The sequence below is a fragment of the Scatophagus argus genome, chromosome 3, assembly GCF_020382885.2.
Source record: "Scatophagus argus isolate fScaArg1 chromosome 3, fScaArg1.pri, whole genome shotgun sequence".
Classification (NCBI taxonomy): Eukaryota; Metazoa; Chordata; class Actinopteri; family Scatophagidae; genus Scatophagus; species Scatophagus argus.
The window spans coordinates 14,101,839-14,123,170 of NC_058495.1; the positions used below are offsets into that span (position 1 = coordinate 14,101,839).

The following is a 21,332-nucleotide window of genomic DNA, read 5'->3' on the forward strand; positions in this document are numbered from 1 at the left end:
ACCCTGGTTGGACGTAACTACCTGCCCTTATTAGATCACTATGTGTTGCAAGATTTCAGCCACAGAAATGTGTGATAGAATATAATACTATATATCTGTACTTGTGTCTGCACAAGCAATGCACAAGAACTTGAGCTTTATGGGAACATACTTTATAATGACAACACGTCCTCATACAATCCTCACACAAATTCAAAAATCTGCCTTTGTTCAATCACACAAATCTGTTGGTGTGTCTGCCAGGAGTGACAGTGTTAGCAGTGGGTATGGACCAGGCAGATACTGAGGAGCTGCGTCGGGCCGTGACCGATGGTAGCACCCAGAACATCCTGTATACCCGTGATGCAGCACGGTTGGGTGCCCTACATACCGATCTGGCAGACTTGCTCTGTGGTCTTGCCAGAATACCAGAGGTAAGAAGAAACCAGGAAAAATGCATTTTGTTTATAGTCTTGTTTTTTTAGGGATCTGAACGCAGTTGATACACATTAATGACCACGACCAAAACAACACATTACTGTGACTACCAGTTCAGCTATTTCACAAACAGCTTTTTAATGGGAACAGCATGGAACTAAATTCCAGCGTTATTTCTGCCTTGTTTTGTTTAGGGAGTTCCTGGTCCAGACCAGTGTGCCATTCAGTGCCCTAAGGTGAGTTCTTCTCTAACTGTTTTAAAGTTTCAATACTTTCAATACTGCGTACGCTGTAGGGTCAGAAATTGCACTTACTCTACAGCTCTCTTGTTTTAGATTAGTCATTTCGTTGTACATACATAAGACTTTAACTTTTTGGGTTTTTTTGTAAATATCGTAATCCAATTCTAATTCAGTATTTATATTTTATATTTGTGCCGCATGCCAAGAAATTCTGAACTCTGATTCTGAATCTGAATCTTTTCTTTTAGGGTGAAAAAGGAGATCGTGGAGAGAAGGTACATTGCAGAAAGTTGGCAAATGTTTCTCTTCTTGTAATGTGAATTTACAACGCACTGTTAAGATGCCATTTTGTGACTCCACAGGGCGACAGAGGCAGAGATGGTGTAGATGGGCGCAAGGGAGAGCCTGTGAGCTGTTCATTAACTCTGACCTTGATGATTTCTCTGATTGTTTGAAATAATATTGACTGTACGCACTAATATGTGGGATGTAGGGTCGTGATGGTTTGCCAGGTAGGGAAGGCCCCAGAGGACCGGAAGGACGCCAGGGTCCACCCGGCCCGGCTGCCCCTTTTGACCCCTCAGGGAGAGTGAAAGGAGAGAAGGGGGAGAGAGTGAGTACCTGGAAGAATTTGTAAAAACTACAAAAGCATGTCTAATTAGGACTGAAGTAACAAGCGGTTTGTTTTCTGTTTCAGGGTTTTCCTGGCATAGATGGAAGTCCAGGTTTGCCGGGTCGCCCAGGTTCCCCTGGAAATGCAGGGGTCCCGGTGAGTATAAGGACCAGGACCCACAGACCACCGGTGAGTCTGTTGTCGTATTAACGCAGAGACAACAAAGTGATGATGTTTTTGTGTCTGCAGGGTTCACAGGGCTTACCTGGCATCAGAGGAGACCCAGTGAGTAACACTCATTCTACTGACGCGCACAGTTGTTAAGTGTACCTCTGTGATCATCTGAATGTGAACTTTGGTGCTCCCTAAGTGTTTCTCTGTTGTTCTAGGGTGAACCAGGTGTGCAAGGGCCAGAAGGGCCAAAAGGCAGTAAAGGTGAAAGGGTGAGCTGGAGGATCATTTTGAGCCTTTTTCCTTACCCACCTCACAAGTGTTTATAGTTTCTTTGTGTCTGTTTGATTGTGTGTGTGTCTGTGTTTATTCACGGTGCTTTGCTGATGCTTTAGGGCGAACCAGGCTCAGTTGTATCAGGAGGGGGTCTGCCTGGGAGGAAAGGAGAGCCAGGCATCCCAGGAATACCAGTAAGAAACAAACTGGAAGGCAAAAAGTTCTTAAACTGCTATAAGACCGTCACATCATGACAATCCTGATGGCCACATTGTGATAACAAGTGACTTTGACCGCAGTCCTGAATTTGCTTTGTATGGACACATTTTTCCTAATTCACACACACTCTCCACATTCTTCTCCATAACGTGATTTCCAGCTGCAGCAGAGAGGTCAGTTGTGGCTTTCTAGATGTGTTGGATGTATTCGGTCATTCCCTTATACAACTAGTGTTTGTGTTTCCTAAGGGTACTCCAGGTCGGCCAGGCAGCGACGGGGCCAAAGGTGCTCCCGGACTTCCTGGGACACCTGGTCAGGATGGTCGCCCAGGTTTACCAGGAACACCAGGAGTGTCTGTGAAGGTTAGCCTCCTCTCTTGCTGCTTCTTTCCATGTAGCTCCATTTAGAAGGGAACTGACGTAAGCTCTTCATTTGTAAAATTTTTTCAAGGCTGCACAAGGCAAGTATTCAATTCAGAGGACACCGGCAAAGTTAGATCTTCTGCTGCTGTTATCACTTTGGTATTTTGGAGTGACATGGAGCAGCTGGGTTGGTAAACATGAGTGTGCTGTAGTCAGGTCTTTAAAGTAAGAATATTTAATTGAAACTGTTTTAAAATCTTGGAGCCGTTCCTTCACTGGTTTATGGTGCTCCAAACATGCAAACTTCCTTTGGCAGCTGAAATGCTCACAGACTTTTTTTTAAGAAAACCTTTTGCAGTCAAATATTTAAAAAATTCTGTTGTTCTTAAACTCACCCAGTCGATGAAAAGAAATGTGTCATCTATAGTTATGTTACAGAACCCAGACATTATTGTGATAGCAGATGGAATTTATTTAGTTATTTTATTAATTATCTTTGATTAAAGCACAAGCTTTCTCAGTCCATTTTCTCATTAAGATTTAGACACACTATAGAAAAATGTTTTATAGTGTGTCTGACTGCAGTCTTTGGGCTCTGAGACGAGGCTGCTATTGTCAGACTTGGGCACTTGGGGGTAGCATTGAGCCACCTGCATGTTTTATTTAGGAGAGGCTCAAGCATTTACTGCATTGTAATAATAATTTCACACAATGTAATTTCTTGTGTTAATGTTGTGCTCTTTTTAATGTTAAAAGAGTTTTTATAGAGATCTTAATGATTTTATATTCATTTTTTCTTTGTTAATGTGCGGAGGACAAACTGCAAACAGACTCTCTAAATCTCCCCGTGCAATCACAAAACAAGTCTGGTAATTGATTTTTGATAGCTGAGTCAAACACTGATGGTATTTCTAGTGCATATCTGTGAACTTGTGTGAATCACACTGTTAAGTCATTTGTTTTCCTTTGTCAGATTGCCTCTCTGTTGAGGCACTGTGTGGAGCAGCAGAATTTTCTGTTGTTTGTGTACTAATCAACCTGTGAGTATGTGTGTATATTATCATAGAGAAGCTTTCCCTAACAACAATCTCCCAACATCCTTTCTCTTTGTTTCTGTCTCCTTTTTTTTCTCCAGGGAGACAAGGGCAGCCCAGGAGAGAGGGTGAGTCACCAGCTTGTCCTCTCACTGCAAAAATGTCCAGAAGAGCACGCGAGCATAATGATTCTCAGCTCTTATCTGTTTCTGCTGACAGGGACCTCCAGGAGTCGGCAGCGGGGTGGCCGTGAAGGGCGAGAAGGGTTCCCCGGTAAGCTCTGTCAGTCACTGCCAATGTGCTGACATGTTTAGTTTGTCAGTGAACTCTGTGTATGTGTGTGTGGGTGTATTTTGCATTTACTAATTGCATTTTTATCATCAGGGTATTCCAGGACTTCCAGGGGCCCTGGGTCCTAGAGGGCCAATGGGGCCACAGGGCAGCAAAGGAGACAAGGTAGCCGCAGATTGATTCAGCGTATGAGTGGTTGCGCGTGTGTGGCGTTTATCTCAGAGAAATGATTGTTTTTCAGGGCGACGGTGCTGAAGGACCGCCTGGATCTCCAGGCAGGCAAGGAGAGCCTGGGGACAGGGTAGGTTGAACACACAGCAATTTCAGATGGCTGATGTCATGATGCTGAATGATGAGAATACAGTAAATACCAGAAAGCCCTGATTGGACAACCTGTACTGTGCCTGCTCAATCCTCGTCACATGTTACAATTTTAAAACTTTTGGATCTGCTTCTGGATCCACATCTGCATCATATAGTACTAGACGATTGTGCTAATTTTTGTAGGATAATTAAATTATGTGACTTGCACAGTGTCTACGAAGAGGATTTGTGCCAAATTTCAACTGAGGCTAATTATAGTTATGTTGTGGTTTTTTGAATTCATCGAGTTGCTGTAGCGCCACCTATAGACAAAATGCATCACATACCATGCAATTAAGATATGACTGCAATTGCACAATGATACGTTTTAGAATCATAGTAATAGTAAAGTACATTAAATTAGGTAATTATTAGATAAAATGGCAATACAAAATTACCTGGCCTGTGTGAATAGATGTTTGGCCAAGGGAAAAAAAATATTTTCTGAGCCTCACAATTCAGGGGCAAAGTATTAAGTGTTGTATCTATCCACAATCAACACTGTTCAGTCCTCTCTTGGCCCATGACCCAACCTTTTATCTCTGAAATCATGTTTATGGTTTCCTGTGAACTGATGGACAAACGCATAAACAAACAGGATCAAAACATATTCTTCCCAATGGAGTTAATGCATTTCTGTTCAAGCATTTTGCTCATGTCTTGCAGGGTCCCCGTGGGCCTCCAGGAGAAATTGGTAGCAAGGTAAGATAAAGGAAAATCACTTCTGTTGTAAGGTACAAATGGAAGAATGACCCCTGTGTCTCTCTCTGTTGTGACAGGGTGACCGAGGGCAGCCGGGTGAGGCTGGATCACCAGGAGACAGGGTGAGTTAAATGATACGAGAGCATATCAGTCAAGTTTGAGCACGTCTGTGTCTGTATGTGTGTCAGAGTCTGGGTGGTTTTTAATAGTCTAAATGACTGTGCTCCATATTCTCAGGTGTGGCACCAGGTTTCATTGTAAATTTAGCCACAGGGAAGGGAATGCAATTTTAAAATGTCACAATGGGATCATATTAACAATTTTGGTGAGCTAGTCTCATCAAGCTCCTGTAGGTCTGAAAAGTTCAAGTTAAAAAATGTTTGCAAGGGAAGGGTGGAGATGCAGCTGGGTGTCATTTTTCCATAGTCCAATAAAAATATGCAGCATAGAACTTGTTTGTACCTGAACTGAAAGGCAGCTTTAATGTCGATCCCAAGCTTTTATTATGCCAATTACCAATTGCTAGCCACAGGCTATATCAAGCAACTGCAGCAAATTTACAATGTGATCATTTTAAAAGTTACCTAATGTACAGTATTTTGTACAGTATTTTGCACCAAGACCACTTCCCTGGATTAAAATTATGGTATATTATTATAGTCAGAAAATCATAAAAGATGGACTTTCTCCGGAAGAAGACCTGCAAAGACTCCTGTTCCAACACTAACAGTCACAGATCATAAAATTTGAACCTGCATGTGTTGATTAAAGTGGATAGTGGATGCATTCCACTTAGAAAACAATCAGTGAATCTGCACATGTGCCTCTTTGCAGGGGGAGAGAGGACCAGCTGGTGAACCTGGGGAGAGAGTGAGTTCAGTGGTGTTGGTTCAGTTTCTAAATTAAAGTAGTTCAACTGTTGACATGATTTCCTTTTAATGGGATTTTGTGCTGTTATCTGAATAATGCCGTCTCTCAGGGGGACCCAGGGAAGCCGGGCCTCCCAGGAACGCTGGGTCTGAAAGTGAGTGACAGAATCCCATGTAGTATTGACTAATAACATCAATATGCCTTTTTGTCTCATTCCTAGCTGCATAGTCTGACTGTTACAAATTCACAGTGAGTCTTACCAATGAGTCTTTGTCATCAGGGTTTACCAGGGCCCAGTGGACCACCAGGAGAAAAGGTGAGACTGATTCAATTAGGTGTAATCATGTGAGAAGCAGCGGGTCAATGGGAACGTGATTCCATCGCAGAACATTTCATAATCTGATGTAATGAATTTCCAAGCAAAGATGAAAGAACAAGTGAACCTGTCTGTTCCCAGGGGAACGAAGGTGCACGAGGGGAACCCGGCAGAAGTGTGAGTCATCAGACAAGAAAAAATTAAAAAGTCATGCCAGATAATGATTAATCTTTCCTTTCATTTTAGAAATGCACTTAATGACCGTGACACTCTTTGTCTGTCATGTCTTTACCGTATTATTCATGCAGGTTCCAGGTTTTCCGGGGAAGAAAGGGGAACAGGTAAACTTTTAAATAGTCCGTTCTTGTATAACTTTTCATTTTAAGAGAGCTCACTGTTCACTCACAGAACATCCTTTACTTTCCTTTCTTTTGCTGTTGTCCCACAGGGGGAGCAAGGCCTGGCTGGTCCTGAAGGTCCAAGGGGAGTTAAAGGAGAGCCGGGAGTGAAAGGAGAGAAAGTGAGCAAACGGGATAACGATGATGCTCTGAAAAATATTAAATTGTTTGTGTGTGAGGTACATTAGTAGTATGGCATCTATCTGAATGATATTTCCTTTGTTTGTCATTTTTCAAGGGATCTCCAGGGTCAAGTGTTGTTGGCCTTAAAGGAGAGCCGGGAGAGAGAGTAAGTTCATGCTGGAATCATCATCAACAACTCCTCATCTGAACAGCAAAAGGCACAATCATATCGTTTACAGCTGCTGACATATCCTGACAATAACATCCATTATTCATGAAACGTTCCCTTGTGCCACCTGTCAGTGTAAGTCGTGCCCCAAAACCTCTCAAACCATAAACACATGAAACATGTGCTCTTCTCTCAGGGACTTCCTGGTATCAGTGGAAGGCCGGGTGCCAAGGTGAGACGCTTGCTTTGTTGTGTTTTCTAACCTTTCTGTTTATTTCTGTGTGATTGTTCAACTGGTCTTGTAACTGTTCTTCAGGGAGATGCAGGTGAACAAGGAGAGAAGGGAGAAGATGGACGGCCAGGAATCCCAGGAAAACCTGGTCTTGCTGGGAAAGAGGTGGAGAATGGATTCAAGTCTTAACTGTAACATTTCTCCCCCGTGCAAACCTTTATCAAGATCTTGTAGTTAGCATTGTCTACACGCAGCAGGAAGTGGGGTGATAATGAAATATTATTATTGCTTGATGACTTAAAGTGGGATTTGATTGTGATGATGTGATCTTCAGAACTGAAATACAGAAACCGAGAACAGCTGTGCTTCCAATATGTTTTTAAGATTTTGTTATCTCACGATCATAAGTTGATTAATTTTATCATTATCTTGATAAAAGGAGCTTTGTCACCTCAATAATGACATTCTCAACGTGTCACCATGAGAAAACAAAAAGTTGTTTCCTCGTGTCCTTTCAGACTTAAAAACTGAGATCAGGTGTGATTGAATGAACCAGACACTCATTTTACAGTTCAAAATAATTATCAATGATCCCTAGAAAACAAAAGTTGTTTTCTCATGATACTCATGATAAATTATGTTGTTATCTTGAGAAATCGAAATGCTGTTATCTTGAGATCACAAGTTAACTATTTCGTTATCTTGGGAAGATGAGCTTTGGGAATCACGATAACCACATTGAGTATAATGATATTGGACAAACATCCATTTTTAATATTTCCCAGCCCTTGTAGTAAGCTACTGCAAAGCCCTTTGCTGTTTTTGTTTGACATGACTATCAATGTTAAAACCCTTGTCACACAGTTAATGTTACTGCCTGTTGCTCTCAGTGCTGTAAGCAAAGACCGAACTGCCTGTTAAGCTTTCTTCTGTTCTTTCCAACAAACATCTCTTTTTAATGATGCCGTTTTAGAGGTAAAAACAAATACAGTGCAGTTCAATCTGTATACATTATCTGTTCTCTCCACTCAGTTGATGTTATAAATTGTGAATATAATGCCTGTAAGGTTTCCTCCCAGTGAAAATCAATTATTATTTTATACGTTTTACAGGGAGCAAGAGGAGAGAAGGGGGACGAAGGCACACCCGTAAGTATGATCTCTTCCTCTTCCTTTCCTCTAACCTCATCATAAAACGTGTGCATTTATTGTTAAAGATTAGTCTGTGCATGTCAAGGCGGATATCTTTCTGTTTTAAACTTGCCTTTCATCAGGGGGAGCCCGGCCTTCCAGGGAAGTCAGGAGAAAGAGGACTGAGGGTACTACAAGTGTCTTAAAACATGTGTTACTGTCAAGTTTTCATTCCAAGACAACCAAGTTGGAAAGTTCAATAAACAAACATTTTTATTGACTCCCCCCACTCCTCCCCCAGGGACTGCCTGGTCAACCAGGACGATCAGGAGAGAAGGGAGACGTGGGAGACCCGGGAGAGTCCGGACGAAATGTGAGTCACACGTTTATGTATCGTCATACAGACAGCTTATCAATATGCTCTTGTGCTGTTCGACTGAGGCCTCGAGAGAGGAGACAGCGAAGAAGGTCAGAAGCTCAGCATCTTTATTGATCTGTGTTCGATCGTAGGGCAGCCCTGGACCCGCGGGATCAAAGGGAGAACAAGGAGAACTGGTTTGTTGTTTGCTTTATTTTTACAAGGTGCTTTTTCAACTTTGCATCTGCCATTAGTGGATTCACATATTTCACTCTCTTCTTCTCCAAGGGACCCCAGGGGCCTCCAGGACCACCAGGAAAAATGGTGAGTGTGTCACACTCAACTATGTGTTTGAAACAAAGTGAACCTTGATGATAATTAATTAACCATTTTGATTTAAATTTAAAATTGAATGCGATTATTTGCAAATCCTTTTACGTCTATATTCCACTGAGTGCACATACAGACAATATATTTAATATCCAAAGTCATTGTTTTTTTTCTGAATATACACTCATCTTAAATTAGATGCCTCATGCTCCAAAAAACGTTGGTACAGTGCCATGATTAACACTCTTCCTCCAACGTTATCCAGTCAGCATTTGTGACCTGAGGACACGGATTGTTGAATTTCTTTCCCATTTTTGCTTTATAAATAGCATCAATTTTTGAAGAATCTGGAGTTGTTTGTTTGTTGTTGCATTGTGCACTTCATAATGCAGCACATGTTTTCAGTGGGAGACTACAGACAGGCTGGTTTAGTATGAAGCCGAGCTGTTGTGGACCTGTGCACTTTGTTTCTTGACATTGCCTTGCTGGAATAAGCAGCCCTTAAAAAGACGTCGATTGGATGGCAGATGTCTTCATGAACTGAGCCCAGTTAAACCCAGCTCTGAGACTACATGCAGTCTTCTGTGTTGGTTCTCTTTAACAGGCTGACATCCAGGGCCAGCTAAAGGGAGGGAGAGGAGAGAAGGTATGTACTGCACCTGTGAAGGGCTTGTGTGTCGCAGTGAGTCAGTAGTATGTAAGTGTTGCAGATGCACAATGGAGAAACTCTTAAATAAAACCATTATTTCATAATTTATTTGAAACTTATTTGGATAAAAAGGTAGTATAACTAAAACAACTTACGTCATCGTGATTCCCAGGGAGACGCCGGCGACCCTGGGGAGCACGGCGGCAAAGGTCAGAAAGGCGAAGCAGGGGCTCCCGGAGCCCCAGGCCTACGAGTAAGTTTGCCTCGTTCTTGCAATTTGAAAATGCTTCTGTGAGCATATGATAAGCCACTGTGTATATGCATCTGTGTGCGCGCTGACCCCTTTCCCTGTTGATTTAGTGTGCATGACTGATGATCCTCTGTGACTTCTTGTTCTTTCCCTGCTGTCTGTAAAGGGTTCTGAGGGACAACGGGGGCCCGCAGGCGCAAGAGTGAGTTTGCTTGTTGTAGCTGTTTCTCTTCTTCAGTTCTCACGACCGGATGTCTGTTAATATCTGAATCATTTGCTGATTTACAGTCACACACGCTTGCATCACATTTGCCTCTAAGATGTTTTATGTTACCTGTTTCCAGGGTGACACAGGAGAGAGGGGAGCACCGGGAGAAAAGGTCTGAAATGAGTTTGATCAGTATTAAAAACTGAAGGATATTCCTCTTTCTCTAGTGATCTGTCAGCTCTTGATGTCCTTTGTTCTTCTGGATTCTGTTTTCCATGCAGTAGATTCCCAGAGGGGTAAATTGCAGAGGGCCTGGCAGGAAACTAGCCGAAAGTTGAATTGTGCTACCTAAATGGTTCTGTCAATGTTTCTGACTGGAATGTGAATGTAGTTTTCTAACCCTAAACCTCTGTGTGAACAGGGAGAAAGGGGAGCGTCTGGGTTAGATGGACGTCCTGGTCTGGATGGTAAACCAGGTGCTCCTGGACCACCTGGTCAGAGGGTACTTCAGTTTATGCCATCTCATCTGAACTATAAAACACACTGTATGAGGAGCTTCACTGTGTGGTGAATGTGTATATAGCTGATACACTGTTTATGTCTTTGTGTTCCAGGGTGATCCTGGGAAACAGGGCGATCCTGGGAGAGATGTGAGTTCTCTATTTCCTGCGTGGTTTTTGAAAAAATACAACCAGCTCTTATTACTTAAATAATTGTCAGTTATCATACGAAAACAAATGCTGATACCTTTTTTAAAAAATATTTCTTTTCTTGTACTCACTTCAGCAGTGAAATTTGTGTTTAGTAAGTCATTTAACACAATTTATTAGTATTATTTTGATCATATCATCCAAATTCTGTGTATAACACCTTTTCGGTTGTAATTGCATATGTGCACTTTACATGTTCATGCTTCAGAGGGCACTGTGGAGGCGTTAAAATTCAAGTGTGGCCAGTTGCATAAGCCCCCCTCACCACCACCACTGTACAGAAAGACGTGGCCTGTCCACTTTCACAGGAGATTGTTATGTAATGTTGTCCATAATGATGTTTCATAAAGTCCACAGCCACTCAACTTACAGTTTAGTTAAAGAGTCTAAGTGCTCTTTTAAGGGGCAGACACATGATGGCTCTATTAAGCATGCTGCTGTACATTTCTGTCATGTGCAGTCCTGTGCACATTTAATTTTCTTAGCAAAATTGTAATTGCGAAGTATACAGAAAACACAGAAAAATGGGACTGAATGATTCACTATGATGTGTTTTGGTTTTTACCAGGGTTTACCAGGACTTAGAGGGGAGCAGGGCCCCCCAGGGCCTGTTGGACCTCCTGGCACTCCAGGGACACCTGTGAGTACACTCACACACCCAACCTTTTGTGTTTGCACATCTCTTCATCGGTCTCACCTGTTTGTTTGTTTATGTCTCATTTGTTTTCTCACACATCCTTAGTTGTGTCTCGCCATCCATTATATTTCAGGGTAAAGCAGGTGAAGACGGCAAACCTGGGGCTCCTGGAAAAATGGTAACTGGGTGCAACAATTTTTCTCAGCTGGTTCAGATTTAATCTTGAATTTAATATCCACACTTCTTAACATACTGTAATATTGCACATTACATTACTGACAAACAGGATTTTGAGATTGATTAGGTTTGGCGAGGATGTGAGGATGTTGTCTTTTCCTCTCTGTATCATCTTCTAATTGACAGTAGTTTGACATACTCTTCCTTGTGAACAGTGTTTGTGGATGAAAAGCAGTGCAGACAGTTTCTTGGGGGTCTGCTGTGTAATGGCTGTCTTGGCATAATGGCACTGAATTATCTGAGTGCTCCTGCAGCGGAGCAGCCATTACTCAGTTTGCTCCTGTGGAGACATTAATGCGTTTTTTTCTGACTTAACAGGGCGAGGATGGTGTTCCAGGTGAAGATGGGAGAAAGGTTTGTGGCGATTCATCACTTTTTTATGATGAATTAATCTCAGTAAAACCAACCAACATTATGGTGCCAATTGAAATTGAAATGTATTAATTTTTTTCGTTGTTGTTTTTCCTCCTAAATGTTGTCATGCACATCTGACTATTAAAGTGAAAGTGCATCATGGATAAAATACTAAAAATATATGTGAATATTATTTTAAAGTGTTAATTCTGCAGGACACACCTCATGTAAAAGAACCAAACAAAATTGAATAAAAATAAAATACTCACAGACTAATAGATCATTATAAGTTTTTATGGAGATTGTACTTATTACTTCTGTATTTCTTTGTGAAGCTGACTCTGTTGTCTTCAATCTGCAGGGCGACAAAGGAGAAGCTGGAGCAGCTGGAAGAGATGTCAGTTTTGCCAAAGCTCCTTCATGTTATTAACTCATTGTGTTTTGTTGTCAGTTTGTTTCTACACTGTATCCTGCCTGACTCAGCCTGCCTTGTTTCACCCTCCCTTGCTGTGTTGATCCTGTATTCCTTGACATTACTGTATTACACATCAGTTTTGCTCCTTTCTTTTCTCCTCATCACTTTTACCCTCAAGTGTGTACTTATCTACTCTGGTTTGCTCTGACATTGACATTACCATCGTACTCTCACTCACTGCTGAATCAATAGGCCTCTCAGAAGCAGCTATATACATTGACTAGCCTCTAATGATCAAACTCAGCTTTTAAGGGGGGGAGCTACTTCTGAGAGGAATCCAGAGAGGCACCAAATGTCAGAGTGCTTTTTTCATGTGCAAATCTATATTAATTATCTCTAGAACATCAGTGGAGGGGTGGCAGCAGCCACCTGCTTTGATTTCATAGTTCACTCTATTATAGCACAGGAGGAAGTCACCCTGTGTAGAAAGACTCACAGTTATGTAATTGAATGTGTTTTCCAGGGCCGCGATGGACTGAAAGGAGACAGGGGACTCACTGGGCCTGTAGGACCCACTGGTCCTCCAGGGCCTCCTGGAGTACCTGGCAGCATTGGTCCTCCTGGACAGGTATGACTTATGTAGACACATTTGAAAAATACTAATGTGATGATCATTTTGACTGATCTATGTAATGTCCTTGTCTCTCAGGTTGTGTATGTTAAAGGAGCTCAAGCGGCACCAATTCCAGGCCCACAGGGGCCTCCAGGAACCCCAGTGAGTGTGCATGGCTCTGCAGCATTCTGATGTAGTTGCTAATTCACAGTTCTTTAAATTCATATTACAGTCTGAGGCACACGTTGCTGCGTATCCTGCAGTGTTATGTGCCAGGAATAATATGGACCTCCAATGACAAATGTGCATTAATAGAAGATAAAGTCATTATTCACACAAAGCACGTCCTCTGCATATAAACATGTTTTTATACGTGTTTCTTTTTACATTGATGTTTTTATTATTGTGACATGTCCAGCCCTCAAGAACACCTTGATGAAATTTCTTCAAATAAGGTGCAAACGTCCACTCAGAGTCAAGGATGAACTGATGAGAATTTGATGGTCCTCACAAAACACGTTTTTGGTGATAAATCAGGAATTCATAGGCTTTATGACAAAATTTCACACAAAATGTCTCATAGGATAAAATGATAAAATGATGATGTTTTTATGTCCTTTAAGGCCGAATATCAACTTCACCGTGACATCAAAATGTTCTGCAAAAACAAATTTCAAGCTACTTTTCCGATTGCACAGCACACTGAGCTGGTGACACTAATGATGGTTGTCCACCTTGAAACTGTGCTGATTGTACATCTGATGGGCTGCCGGGTTGAAGATGTGTGTGAAACATGTAACTATTTCACGTCCTGTCCGAATCAGATTTACTGGCCAAACATGTAAACGCATACAAAGAATCTGAATCTGTTTGTGAATCTCTTTGAACTTGCACACTAACAGACAGACAAAACACAAGCTCAATGGTTTTGACAATACTGAGCTTCAGCTCACTGCTGTTGCTCCACATGCGAAGCTATCAGTCTGGACATTTTTCACTGAAATCATACATGTCAAAATAGTGATGGCTTCCATTTCATCAAGGACTGCACTTAATACATTTTATTAAATTCCTTCAAAGTCTTCACTACATATTATATGGCTCTGGGCAGAAAGAGATTTTAAACTGCAACTTGAGTGGTTGACGGGAGATATGCAACCCTGAGGCAATAATTCTGGTTGCCCTTGCTTTGTCCTTCAGGGTGTACCTGGGATCCCAGGAGCTGTGGGAGCCAGAGTAAGTTGGGATTGTGTTAACTGATCATAGTTTGCTTTAGAATAGTAACCACTTAGTCTGCTTTTTGACCTTCTAACCTTCTTTGTTCCAGGGGGATAGAGGTCCAACTGGCCTGAAAGGGGAAGCTGTAAGTTAAACTTCGTCCCTGTTGTAGTAAAAGTGTGATACGAGTGAGGTTTCATGTGTTTTGTGTTTACACTTTGAAATCTTTTTATTGGCAGGGAGACCCAGGGGAGGATGGGGCTCCGGGTAAACCTGGGACAGCAGTGGTAAGATGTCAGCTCATCACCTGTCTTGGCTCAGCAGTGACTTGTGGAAATATTTATTATCAGTATTTTTCATTTCTGTTGAAGTATATTTGTGTATTTTTCTTACCAGGATGTACAGAAGGCTCTGGCCAGCCTTGGCATTCAGGTATGTAGATGATGTGTAGTTTAATGATTCTGTAAAACGCTTTATTGTGCTTTGAAAGGTGTAGACGGGTTTCTGATTTTCTGCACACACTGAGCAGTTTGTTACTCTTTACATCAAAGCTTCTTTCCAACAACATTGCACCCACATGTATGACTTAAGGGTCTTCTTATCGGTATTGGGGCACCTGACCATTACACCAACAGGGACTTGAATGATATTGCATTCTCAATACACAGACAGCTTTGCAGCTATAACAGCTTCCACTCTTCTGGTAAGGCTTTCCACAATATTTTGGAGTGTTTTTGTGGGAGTTTTTGCCCATTCATGCAGTAGAGCATTTGTGAGGTCAGACACTGATGTTGGGACAAAAGGCCTGACTCACAATCTCCAGTCCAGTTCATCCCAAAGGTGTTTGATGGGGTTGAGGTCAGGGCTCTGTGCAGGCCAATCAAGTTCCTCCACACTAAACTCATCCAGCCATGTCTTTATGGACTTTGCTTTATGCACTGGGGCTCAGTCATGCTGGAATAGAAAGGGACATTCCCCAAACTGTTGCCACAAAGTTGGAGGCATAGCATCATCCAAAATGTCTTTTTATGCTGAAGCATTAAAATTTCTCTTCACTGGAAGTAAGGGGCCGAGCTCAACCCCTGAAAAACAGCCCCATGAAAAAATGCGTGGATAATTTTGTCTATATAGTGTATGCTTCATAGTCGTTTTTTGTAGGCCCCTTAAATCTCTTCCTTAATCTCATGTCTTACTCGTATATCTGTTATGAATATATATAAATATTTTTGCATAACATAGCCAATGAAAAGTTTTGTTCTTGAAGATGTCTTCAAACTGTTTACAGATGTGTTTATACCTTATGTTTAGCTGTTGTTTCTTGTGTCAAACAACTTGGTTCAGCTTAGTTTGAAATGTCTTCAATCCAGTAAAAGTGGATTACCTGGGTTGCTCTTGGTATACGACCATTAAAATAAAAATAGTTTAATCATTTAATACCACAGCACCTTGTTAGGGTTGATGTCGTGGATGTAGACCAAAGACAGACATTGAGACTGAACAGTCACGTCTTATTAGAAACTGAACCCAGACATTATGGAGGAGTTTACTACTCTTTTTCTCTAAATCTTTATGTTTCAGAGTTTATTTGCTAATACATTGTAAAAATGATCACTAGACCTTGCCCTTTTTTGGCTCAGCTGGTGAATGTGACACAAATGACAGTGATGACAAACAACTTTGCAGCTGCTGAGATAAAATCCAAACGGCTGGTATTTAGCAGTGGTCTAAAACGTTTCTCAGACAGAAACCTGCGGCTTAAAGTTATGAAGGGCTTGCCAACTATTTTCCCTTTCTGCCCTCCACACAGGTGTCTGACCTGAAGGTGGTTGTGGACAGGAAGGACACAGTAATAGCTCCTACAGTGCAGAAGGCAGAGAGAGGTGAAAAAGGAGAAAGGGGCGAACCTGGACCAAGAGGACTGTCTGGTTTAGATGTAAGTATGACTAAGGGCATCGTGAATGGTAAATGGTTAAAAAAAAACACAGAAAGTGAAAATCTCCATTTGTTTATATCCTTCTATATTCTGCTGTGCCCCAGGGTGCTCGAGGTTTTCAAGGAGAGAGAGGAGCAAAGGGGGACCAAGGTGAGCGAGGACCTGTGGGAACACCTGGGCCTCCAGGCAGAGCCATTGGAGAGCGAGGTCCCGAGGGACCCCCAGGACCTGCTGGAGAGCCAGGCAAGCCAGGAATACCGGGAGTTCCTGGCCGAGCAGGGGAGCTGGGAGAGGCTGGAAGACCTGGAGATAAAGTAAAGATGGGAGTTGGGTGAAGTAATGATTTTCCTTTTTTTCTGAACACGATTGTGCTAATAATCATGTATGTCTCTGTTTCAGGGTACAAGTGGCCAGAAAGGTGACAAAGGAGAACCTGTAAGTTTGTTGTATTACATTAATATTGTTTACTTTCTTCCTCAAGGTCTTAAGAAGAAATTTATGTTTTACGTGAGCACTGAACTGGGACTATTTTCTCTTTTTCAGGGTAAAACCGGGCTAACAGGACCAGCTGGCCCCCCTGGAGAAAAGGTGAATTCCTCCTTCTTGTAGCTTCTTTGCAGCAACATTCATTGAAAATGATTTATTGGAATCGTATGTGTTAGTATTGGGACTTCATTTTAAATAAAAAACACTTACTAACTTTTATTAAATTCCTTTAATATCATCACAACATCTATGAGTCTGGACAGACACACTCCAACTTGAATGGTTGGTAGATGTTTAAGCATTTTTGTGTGCGTGTACTGTAGGGAGCATCTGTCGATTCAGTGCTAATCGGTCCACCTGGGGCCCGAGGTCCTCCAGGAATTGCTGGACAGAAGGGAGAGCCTGGTGCTGCAGGACCACCAGGACCTAAAGGAGACCGGGTAAGATTTATACATAATGCCAGTATCAATATCGTATGTCAAGTCATACACTATCATTTCTTACTGTGTGTAAATGTTTCTTACAGGGTTTAGTCGGACCTCGTGGTGATAAAGGAGACAGAGGAGATTCTGGAGAAAGAGGACGTGACGGCTCGCAGGTGAGCTGGTTCTCAGACGTGAGGTAGAGATTAGAGATTATTGTGATAATCACAAACTCCTAAAATGAGAAACTCTGATTTTGACCTCACTTTTGTTACTACATTTAAGACATGATGGAAAAGACTGACAATTTTTGTCATTTTTGTAAGAAGCTATCTGTGGTTTGTCATCTTAGGGAATTCCAGGAGAACCAGGAAAGCCTGGTCAGGATGGGAAACCGGTAAGTATGAACGTGATATTTGAGCAAAATTAGACAAAAGAGAATATGTCTGAATATGTTTCTCAAAAGATTTGGTACTTACTTGGTACTTACATAATATAATAATAGAGTAATATTTATAATACCCTTGCCTATTGAATATTTGTCTTTATAAATTCCAACCTTTTATAAATTCACTTTTTAAAAATATTAAACCAGCAGGATTCCAGCTAACCTCAGAGGACACACTCAGGTTTCTCCTTTCACCTTACCATTCTGTTTGCAGTGATCAGTAGAAGACACACTGTCAGTCAAATGATGTACGATGTATGAGGATTGCTTGGTTGGGTGCAGGAATAAATGTAAAGAAAAGAGAGATATGAAGTACTTCCTCATACTTTTTGTTTTCCTTCCATCCATGTTGGAGCAGGGCCCAACAGGGCCTTCTGGTCCTCGAGGCCAACCAGTGAGTAACCTGTAATCCAGTAAAATGGGCCTTGCCTTAGGCTTGCTCTTCAGAGAAAGCTTGCTCGGCTGCAAGCACTAAGCTGACGGAGCTGTCTTTTCCCCCTCTTGGGCCGAGGCTTCATAGATCCTTAGATAGTTGCCTTTTGCAGCTGTGTGGCTAACACCTCACTCTAACTTCCTCCCTGTCCTTAAATGTGCCTTATCTGTGTCCTTTTCCTTTTCTGTGTTGTTTGTTTCCCCTCCTCCAACTCTGTTCTCCACCCACCTGTCCCCCCCCACCCCACCCCCCACCCTCCTTTCATCCACTTTCCTCTGTCTTTCATCCTCTCCAGGGCCTGCCTGGGTTCCCAGGAGTTCTAGGCAGACCGGTAGGTTCTCTGCTGCTGGCTGGCATGCATGAGCTCTGGAGAAGGGAGGGCTGGGAGAACCGGTCCCTGTGGTATCAGATAAAGGAGGGAGGAGGGGGAATGGACCAAAGCTGTAGCGATACCACTGGACTTTAGCTGAGACTGCAAGTAGCTCAAAAGATGTATCAGCATTTAACAACAGTAGACTTAGAACAACCTGCCATCAGGATGCACACACCATCATGTACCTCCAAGGCAAATTTCCCCACTTTAATCCTGATTCGTTTGTATTGGAAACATCCTTCTGGGTGCTGGGGTCTGGGATAAGAGTCGGCCCTTGATCGGTTCATTGTGAAATATTAATCAAGACCACTTGTCCCCCCAAAGAATCCATCTCAAACTTGAGTTGAGTTTTGAAGTTAAGTTTTAAGTGTGTAAAACGTTTGGTGAAGGAGATGAAAGGATCTCCGCTGACACCAGGAGCTGATGCTGTCACCAGGATCCAACGTACAATAGTGTGTGTGTATGTGTGTGTGAGTGAGTGTGTGAGGGGGTTGCTAAACTGGGTGTTCTCCAAAAAGTACTGCGCTGTCGATTCGCTTGAGTCTGCTTATCGTGCATGCAGCTGTGCCTGCTGTCTGTTGTGTGCTTATCCCTCTCACAGCACTGATTTTTCAGAGCTTATCATGTCAGTGTCTCTTTGTTGAGAGTGTTGATCCTCTGTGTTTGTATCATCCTACCTGTTGTCATGAATCAGTCAGATGGTTGTGCATTTGTATATATGTGTCTCCTGCAGAGACACGTCTCACTCTGTGCATTATTTATCTGTTAACTCCATGCTGTCCAACATTAGCACATAAAAATGTTTACACTTCTTTTATGTGCTCAATATATTTAGCATAAATATGTGTCATGTGGTGCTGCTTGTTTTGTCATCACCGCGTGGTTGGCAGTTCATCAGCAGAGACTTGTCAAATTCATATTTAATGACGAACGCAGCAGCGTCGTCAATCTTCTCACCTAACTCTCAGCAAGGACGTGAATAAGCTTTTCCAAAATGCAAAAGCATTTATGGTCTGTGTGCAGTGTAGTTATGACTATTTATGTTGTGAAAGTAATGGATATGACTTGTGTTTTGCTTCTAGGGAAACCCAGGAGAGCCTGGCATAAGGGGGCCAACTGTAAGTATGATACACATGACAAGCCACGCACACTCTTATTAACAGCAGCAGTTTACATGTTGGTGATGTGTGTTTCATTTAGGGCCCCATTGGTCCAAACGGGCCTCCAGGTCCACCAGGTGTCAAAGTGAGTTTACGGCATATCACTGTGCTACCTGTTATGGCATGTGTTTGAAAATCTTTGTTGCCTGCCAGGAAAAGTCATGAAAAGTTTGCTTTTCACAGGGTAATCAAGGAGAGCCGGGTGTTGGTGTCCAGGTAAAACAACAGCAAGTGGTATTAGAGATCAAATTGCCCCAGCACATAGTCACATAACAATCCAGACAGTGAAGTTGTGTAACATATCTGCAGTGTGTAAGTGTATTTCTCCCTCCTGCAGGGGCCTCCTGGTGCCCAAGGGACCACAGGCCTCCCGGGACCACCAGGCCCTCCAGGAGCTGTAGTAAGTGTTCCCATAAATCGCAGCTTCTCTTCAGAGAAAACCTGCCTTCATGTTTCTTTATTCATTGAAAATCTCCTGTGTGGGTATCATATTGTGTTCCCTCATACCGCTGTATTTATTTCTCCCCCTGCAGGGTCCTCAGGGCCCCCCAGGACTGCCAGGGCAGGTGGTGAGTTTGCAATCTTGATCTTGATGGTGTTGCAGCTCTGCACAGTGAGAAAGTGTAAAATTGAAGAAATGTTCTGAGCCTGAGGCAGTTCAGTTATAACCGAAAATGGGAAGGTAATTAAATAAAAATGCCAAAACATGTGTTCCGAGCCTTTCTTGATAAATGGCGGCTTCCGCTGCGCTTTTTTTTTGTTCATAATTTCAAAACGAGGGTTACAGAACATGTGATTTGTTGTACCTTCAGCTGAAAAACAAGCAGTCCCCTCAGCACATTGTGTACACCAGTCTGACTTTTTATTAACAGTGAGCACTGCAGACAACTTTTCTACCACTGTTTCCTTGTTTTCAGTTTTGTTGTTGGCTGAAGTGAAGACCTGTATTATAAGGAAACACATACGGTTGATGTTTGAATGACATGAAAGACAAAACAGTAATAATAAATTTTAAAAATTATGAGAGGAAATGTAAACAAAATTATTGTTTTGTAGTGAAAATGTAATTTATAGTTATATAATGTGCTGCTCCTCAGGGTGAAGCAGGGAAACCGGGAGTCCCTGGACGAGACGGGGTGCCTGGAAAAGAAGGAATACCTGGATTACCAGGAAAGCAGGTTTGTGTGTGTATGTGTGTGTGTGTGCTTGTGGTAGTGTTTGTTTATGTGTAGTCAGCTGTATATGTAGTGTGCACTGCTATTTGCTGTTTTTTATTAGGTCCTCCTTGGCATCATCATATTATAATTTGTCCCACAGGGCATTGCTGGATCTCCAGGCCAAGCAGGCTTAAAGGGGGAGCAGGGAGACAGTGGTCCTCCAGGGAAGGTGAGAACATGCTGTATCTTGCAAGCAGCCTCTGGCAAGAAGGACAGTCAATGAAATTGGTTTTGTGGTTGCTTTTATTGGGTGTGATCCCAGCGACAGAATATTTGTTGCCTGAAGTAATAACACGTCTGTAGTGCTATTATTAGCTTCCTCCTGCAAGAGTTTTCATCTGATGCACAACACTAGGTGGTCCTGTTCTGAGTCGTCCTTCAGGGGTTGTGGTCAGGCTGTTGTTGTTTGTGCACCTGGAGCTGGGGCAGCCTGTAATCCAAATGGTGCTCCTGATAAATTCCCCTGCTGTTTGTGCACTTCTTATAGTTGGCCTGGAGTCTCACTGTTAGTTACTTCTCTGCTGTTGCTGGCTGGTGTCTCCGAAAACCCTGATGTTCTGTCTCCACAGCAGTATGAGCTCCAAACAGCTCACAAACAGAAAACAACAGAACACAGACACTTAGCTGCCTCTCTTTGCTATTTGGGCTGCTGAAAAGTGGATAAATGGTGGATAAATATGTATAAAAAATTGTTTTGAATATTTGGTTTACTTTCATTTCCTTTGATTGTTAATAGTAACTACTAGTCACTTCTCCAAGCAAAAACTCTTGTGCTAAATTAATTGAAATGATGTCTGTCAGTGAGCTACTTAATGTAATACTACAGCCCCAGCATAAACATTTCGGGCCGAGTATTTTGAACTGGGCTTAGACATTAACACAAGAACTTTATCCCCTTGCACAAGCTGTTTCAGATTTCTTTGTTAACTGACTATGATTGGCTGACATCCAAC

The 21,332-nt window shown here is 42.3% G+C and overlaps 1 protein-coding gene across 4 annotated transcripts in view; it reads left to right on the plus strand.

Annotated features, from left to right (window-relative positions):
• col7a1 (collagen, type VII, alpha 1) overlaps nucleotides 1-21,332 on the plus strand; it is a 60,003-nt gene that overhangs the window by 18,356 nt on the left and 20,315 nt on the right. For all 4 annotated transcript variants that reach the window (XM_046383856.1, XM_046383857.1, XM_046383855.1 and 1 more), the window contains exons 27-87: nucleotides 244-413; nucleotides 612-653; nucleotides 908-934; nucleotides 1,022-1,066; nucleotides 1,153-1,272; nucleotides 1,357-1,428; nucleotides 1,522-1,557; nucleotides 1,662-1,715; nucleotides 1,839-1,913; nucleotides 2,187-2,300; nucleotides 3,436-3,462; nucleotides 3,554-3,607; nucleotides 3,719-3,790; nucleotides 3,867-3,926; nucleotides 4,655-4,690; nucleotides 4,768-4,812; nucleotides 5,525-5,560; nucleotides 5,670-5,714; nucleotides 5,841-5,876; nucleotides 6,018-6,053; nucleotides 6,185-6,217; nucleotides 6,325-6,396; nucleotides 6,513-6,563; nucleotides 6,763-6,798; nucleotides 6,883-6,963; nucleotides 7,911-7,946; nucleotides 8,072-8,116; nucleotides 8,230-8,301; nucleotides 8,439-8,483; nucleotides 8,575-8,610; nucleotides 9,221-9,262; nucleotides 9,438-9,518; nucleotides 9,682-9,717; nucleotides 9,860-9,895; nucleotides 10,145-10,225; nucleotides 10,338-10,373; nucleotides 11,002-11,073; nucleotides 11,204-11,248; nucleotides 11,626-11,661; nucleotides 12,023-12,058; nucleotides 12,600-12,704; nucleotides 12,786-12,851; nucleotides 13,890-13,925; nucleotides 14,017-14,052; nucleotides 14,147-14,194; nucleotides 14,304-14,339; nucleotides 15,715-15,840; nucleotides 15,945-16,154; nucleotides 16,240-16,275; nucleotides 16,384-16,428; nucleotides 16,650-16,766; nucleotides 16,853-16,924; nucleotides 17,101-17,145; nucleotides 17,925-17,960; nucleotides 19,085-19,120; nucleotides 19,203-19,247; nucleotides 19,346-19,378; nucleotides 19,500-19,562; nucleotides 19,696-19,731; nucleotides 20,260-20,340; nucleotides 20,480-20,548. In XM_046383856.1, the coding sequence (XP_046239812.1) occupies nucleotides 244-413; nucleotides 612-653; nucleotides 908-934; nucleotides 1,022-1,066; nucleotides 1,153-1,272; nucleotides 1,357-1,428; nucleotides 1,522-1,557; nucleotides 1,662-1,715; nucleotides 1,839-1,913; nucleotides 2,187-2,300; nucleotides 3,436-3,462; nucleotides 3,554-3,607; nucleotides 3,719-3,790; nucleotides 3,867-3,926; nucleotides 4,655-4,690; nucleotides 4,768-4,812; nucleotides 5,525-5,560; nucleotides 5,670-5,714; nucleotides 5,841-5,876; nucleotides 6,018-6,053; nucleotides 6,185-6,217; nucleotides 6,325-6,396; nucleotides 6,513-6,563; nucleotides 6,763-6,798; nucleotides 6,883-6,963; nucleotides 7,911-7,946; nucleotides 8,072-8,116; nucleotides 8,230-8,301; nucleotides 8,439-8,483; nucleotides 8,575-8,610; nucleotides 9,221-9,262; nucleotides 9,438-9,518; nucleotides 9,682-9,717; nucleotides 9,860-9,895; nucleotides 10,145-10,225; nucleotides 10,338-10,373; nucleotides 11,002-11,073; nucleotides 11,204-11,248; nucleotides 11,626-11,661; nucleotides 12,023-12,058; nucleotides 12,600-12,704; nucleotides 12,786-12,851; nucleotides 13,890-13,925; nucleotides 14,017-14,052; nucleotides 14,147-14,194; nucleotides 14,304-14,339; nucleotides 15,715-15,840; nucleotides 15,945-16,154; nucleotides 16,240-16,275; nucleotides 16,384-16,428; nucleotides 16,650-16,766; nucleotides 16,853-16,924; nucleotides 17,101-17,145; nucleotides 17,925-17,960; nucleotides 19,085-19,120; nucleotides 19,203-19,247; nucleotides 19,346-19,378; nucleotides 19,500-19,562; nucleotides 19,696-19,731; nucleotides 20,260-20,340; nucleotides 20,480-20,548 (3,587 nt within the window). The remainder of the gene's footprint in view (nucleotides 1-243; nucleotides 414-611; nucleotides 654-907; nucleotides 935-1,021; nucleotides 1,067-1,152; nucleotides 1,273-1,356; nucleotides 1,429-1,521; nucleotides 1,558-1,661; nucleotides 1,716-1,838; nucleotides 1,914-2,186; nucleotides 2,301-3,435; nucleotides 3,463-3,553; nucleotides 3,608-3,718; nucleotides 3,791-3,866; nucleotides 3,927-4,654; nucleotides 4,691-4,767; nucleotides 4,813-5,524; nucleotides 5,561-5,669; nucleotides 5,715-5,840; nucleotides 5,877-6,017; nucleotides 6,054-6,184; nucleotides 6,218-6,324; nucleotides 6,397-6,512; nucleotides 6,564-6,762; nucleotides 6,799-6,882; nucleotides 6,964-7,910; nucleotides 7,947-8,071; nucleotides 8,117-8,229; nucleotides 8,302-8,438; nucleotides 8,484-8,574; nucleotides 8,611-9,220; nucleotides 9,263-9,437; nucleotides 9,519-9,681; nucleotides 9,718-9,859; nucleotides 9,896-10,144; nucleotides 10,226-10,337; nucleotides 10,374-11,001; nucleotides 11,074-11,203; nucleotides 11,249-11,625; nucleotides 11,662-12,022; nucleotides 12,059-12,599; nucleotides 12,705-12,785; nucleotides 12,852-13,889; nucleotides 13,926-14,016; nucleotides 14,053-14,146; nucleotides 14,195-14,303; nucleotides 14,340-15,714; nucleotides 15,841-15,944; nucleotides 16,155-16,239; nucleotides 16,276-16,383; nucleotides 16,429-16,649; nucleotides 16,767-16,852; nucleotides 16,925-17,100; nucleotides 17,146-17,924; nucleotides 17,961-19,084; nucleotides 19,121-19,202; nucleotides 19,248-19,345; nucleotides 19,379-19,499; nucleotides 19,563-19,695; nucleotides 19,732-20,259; nucleotides 20,341-20,479; nucleotides 20,549-21,332) is intronic.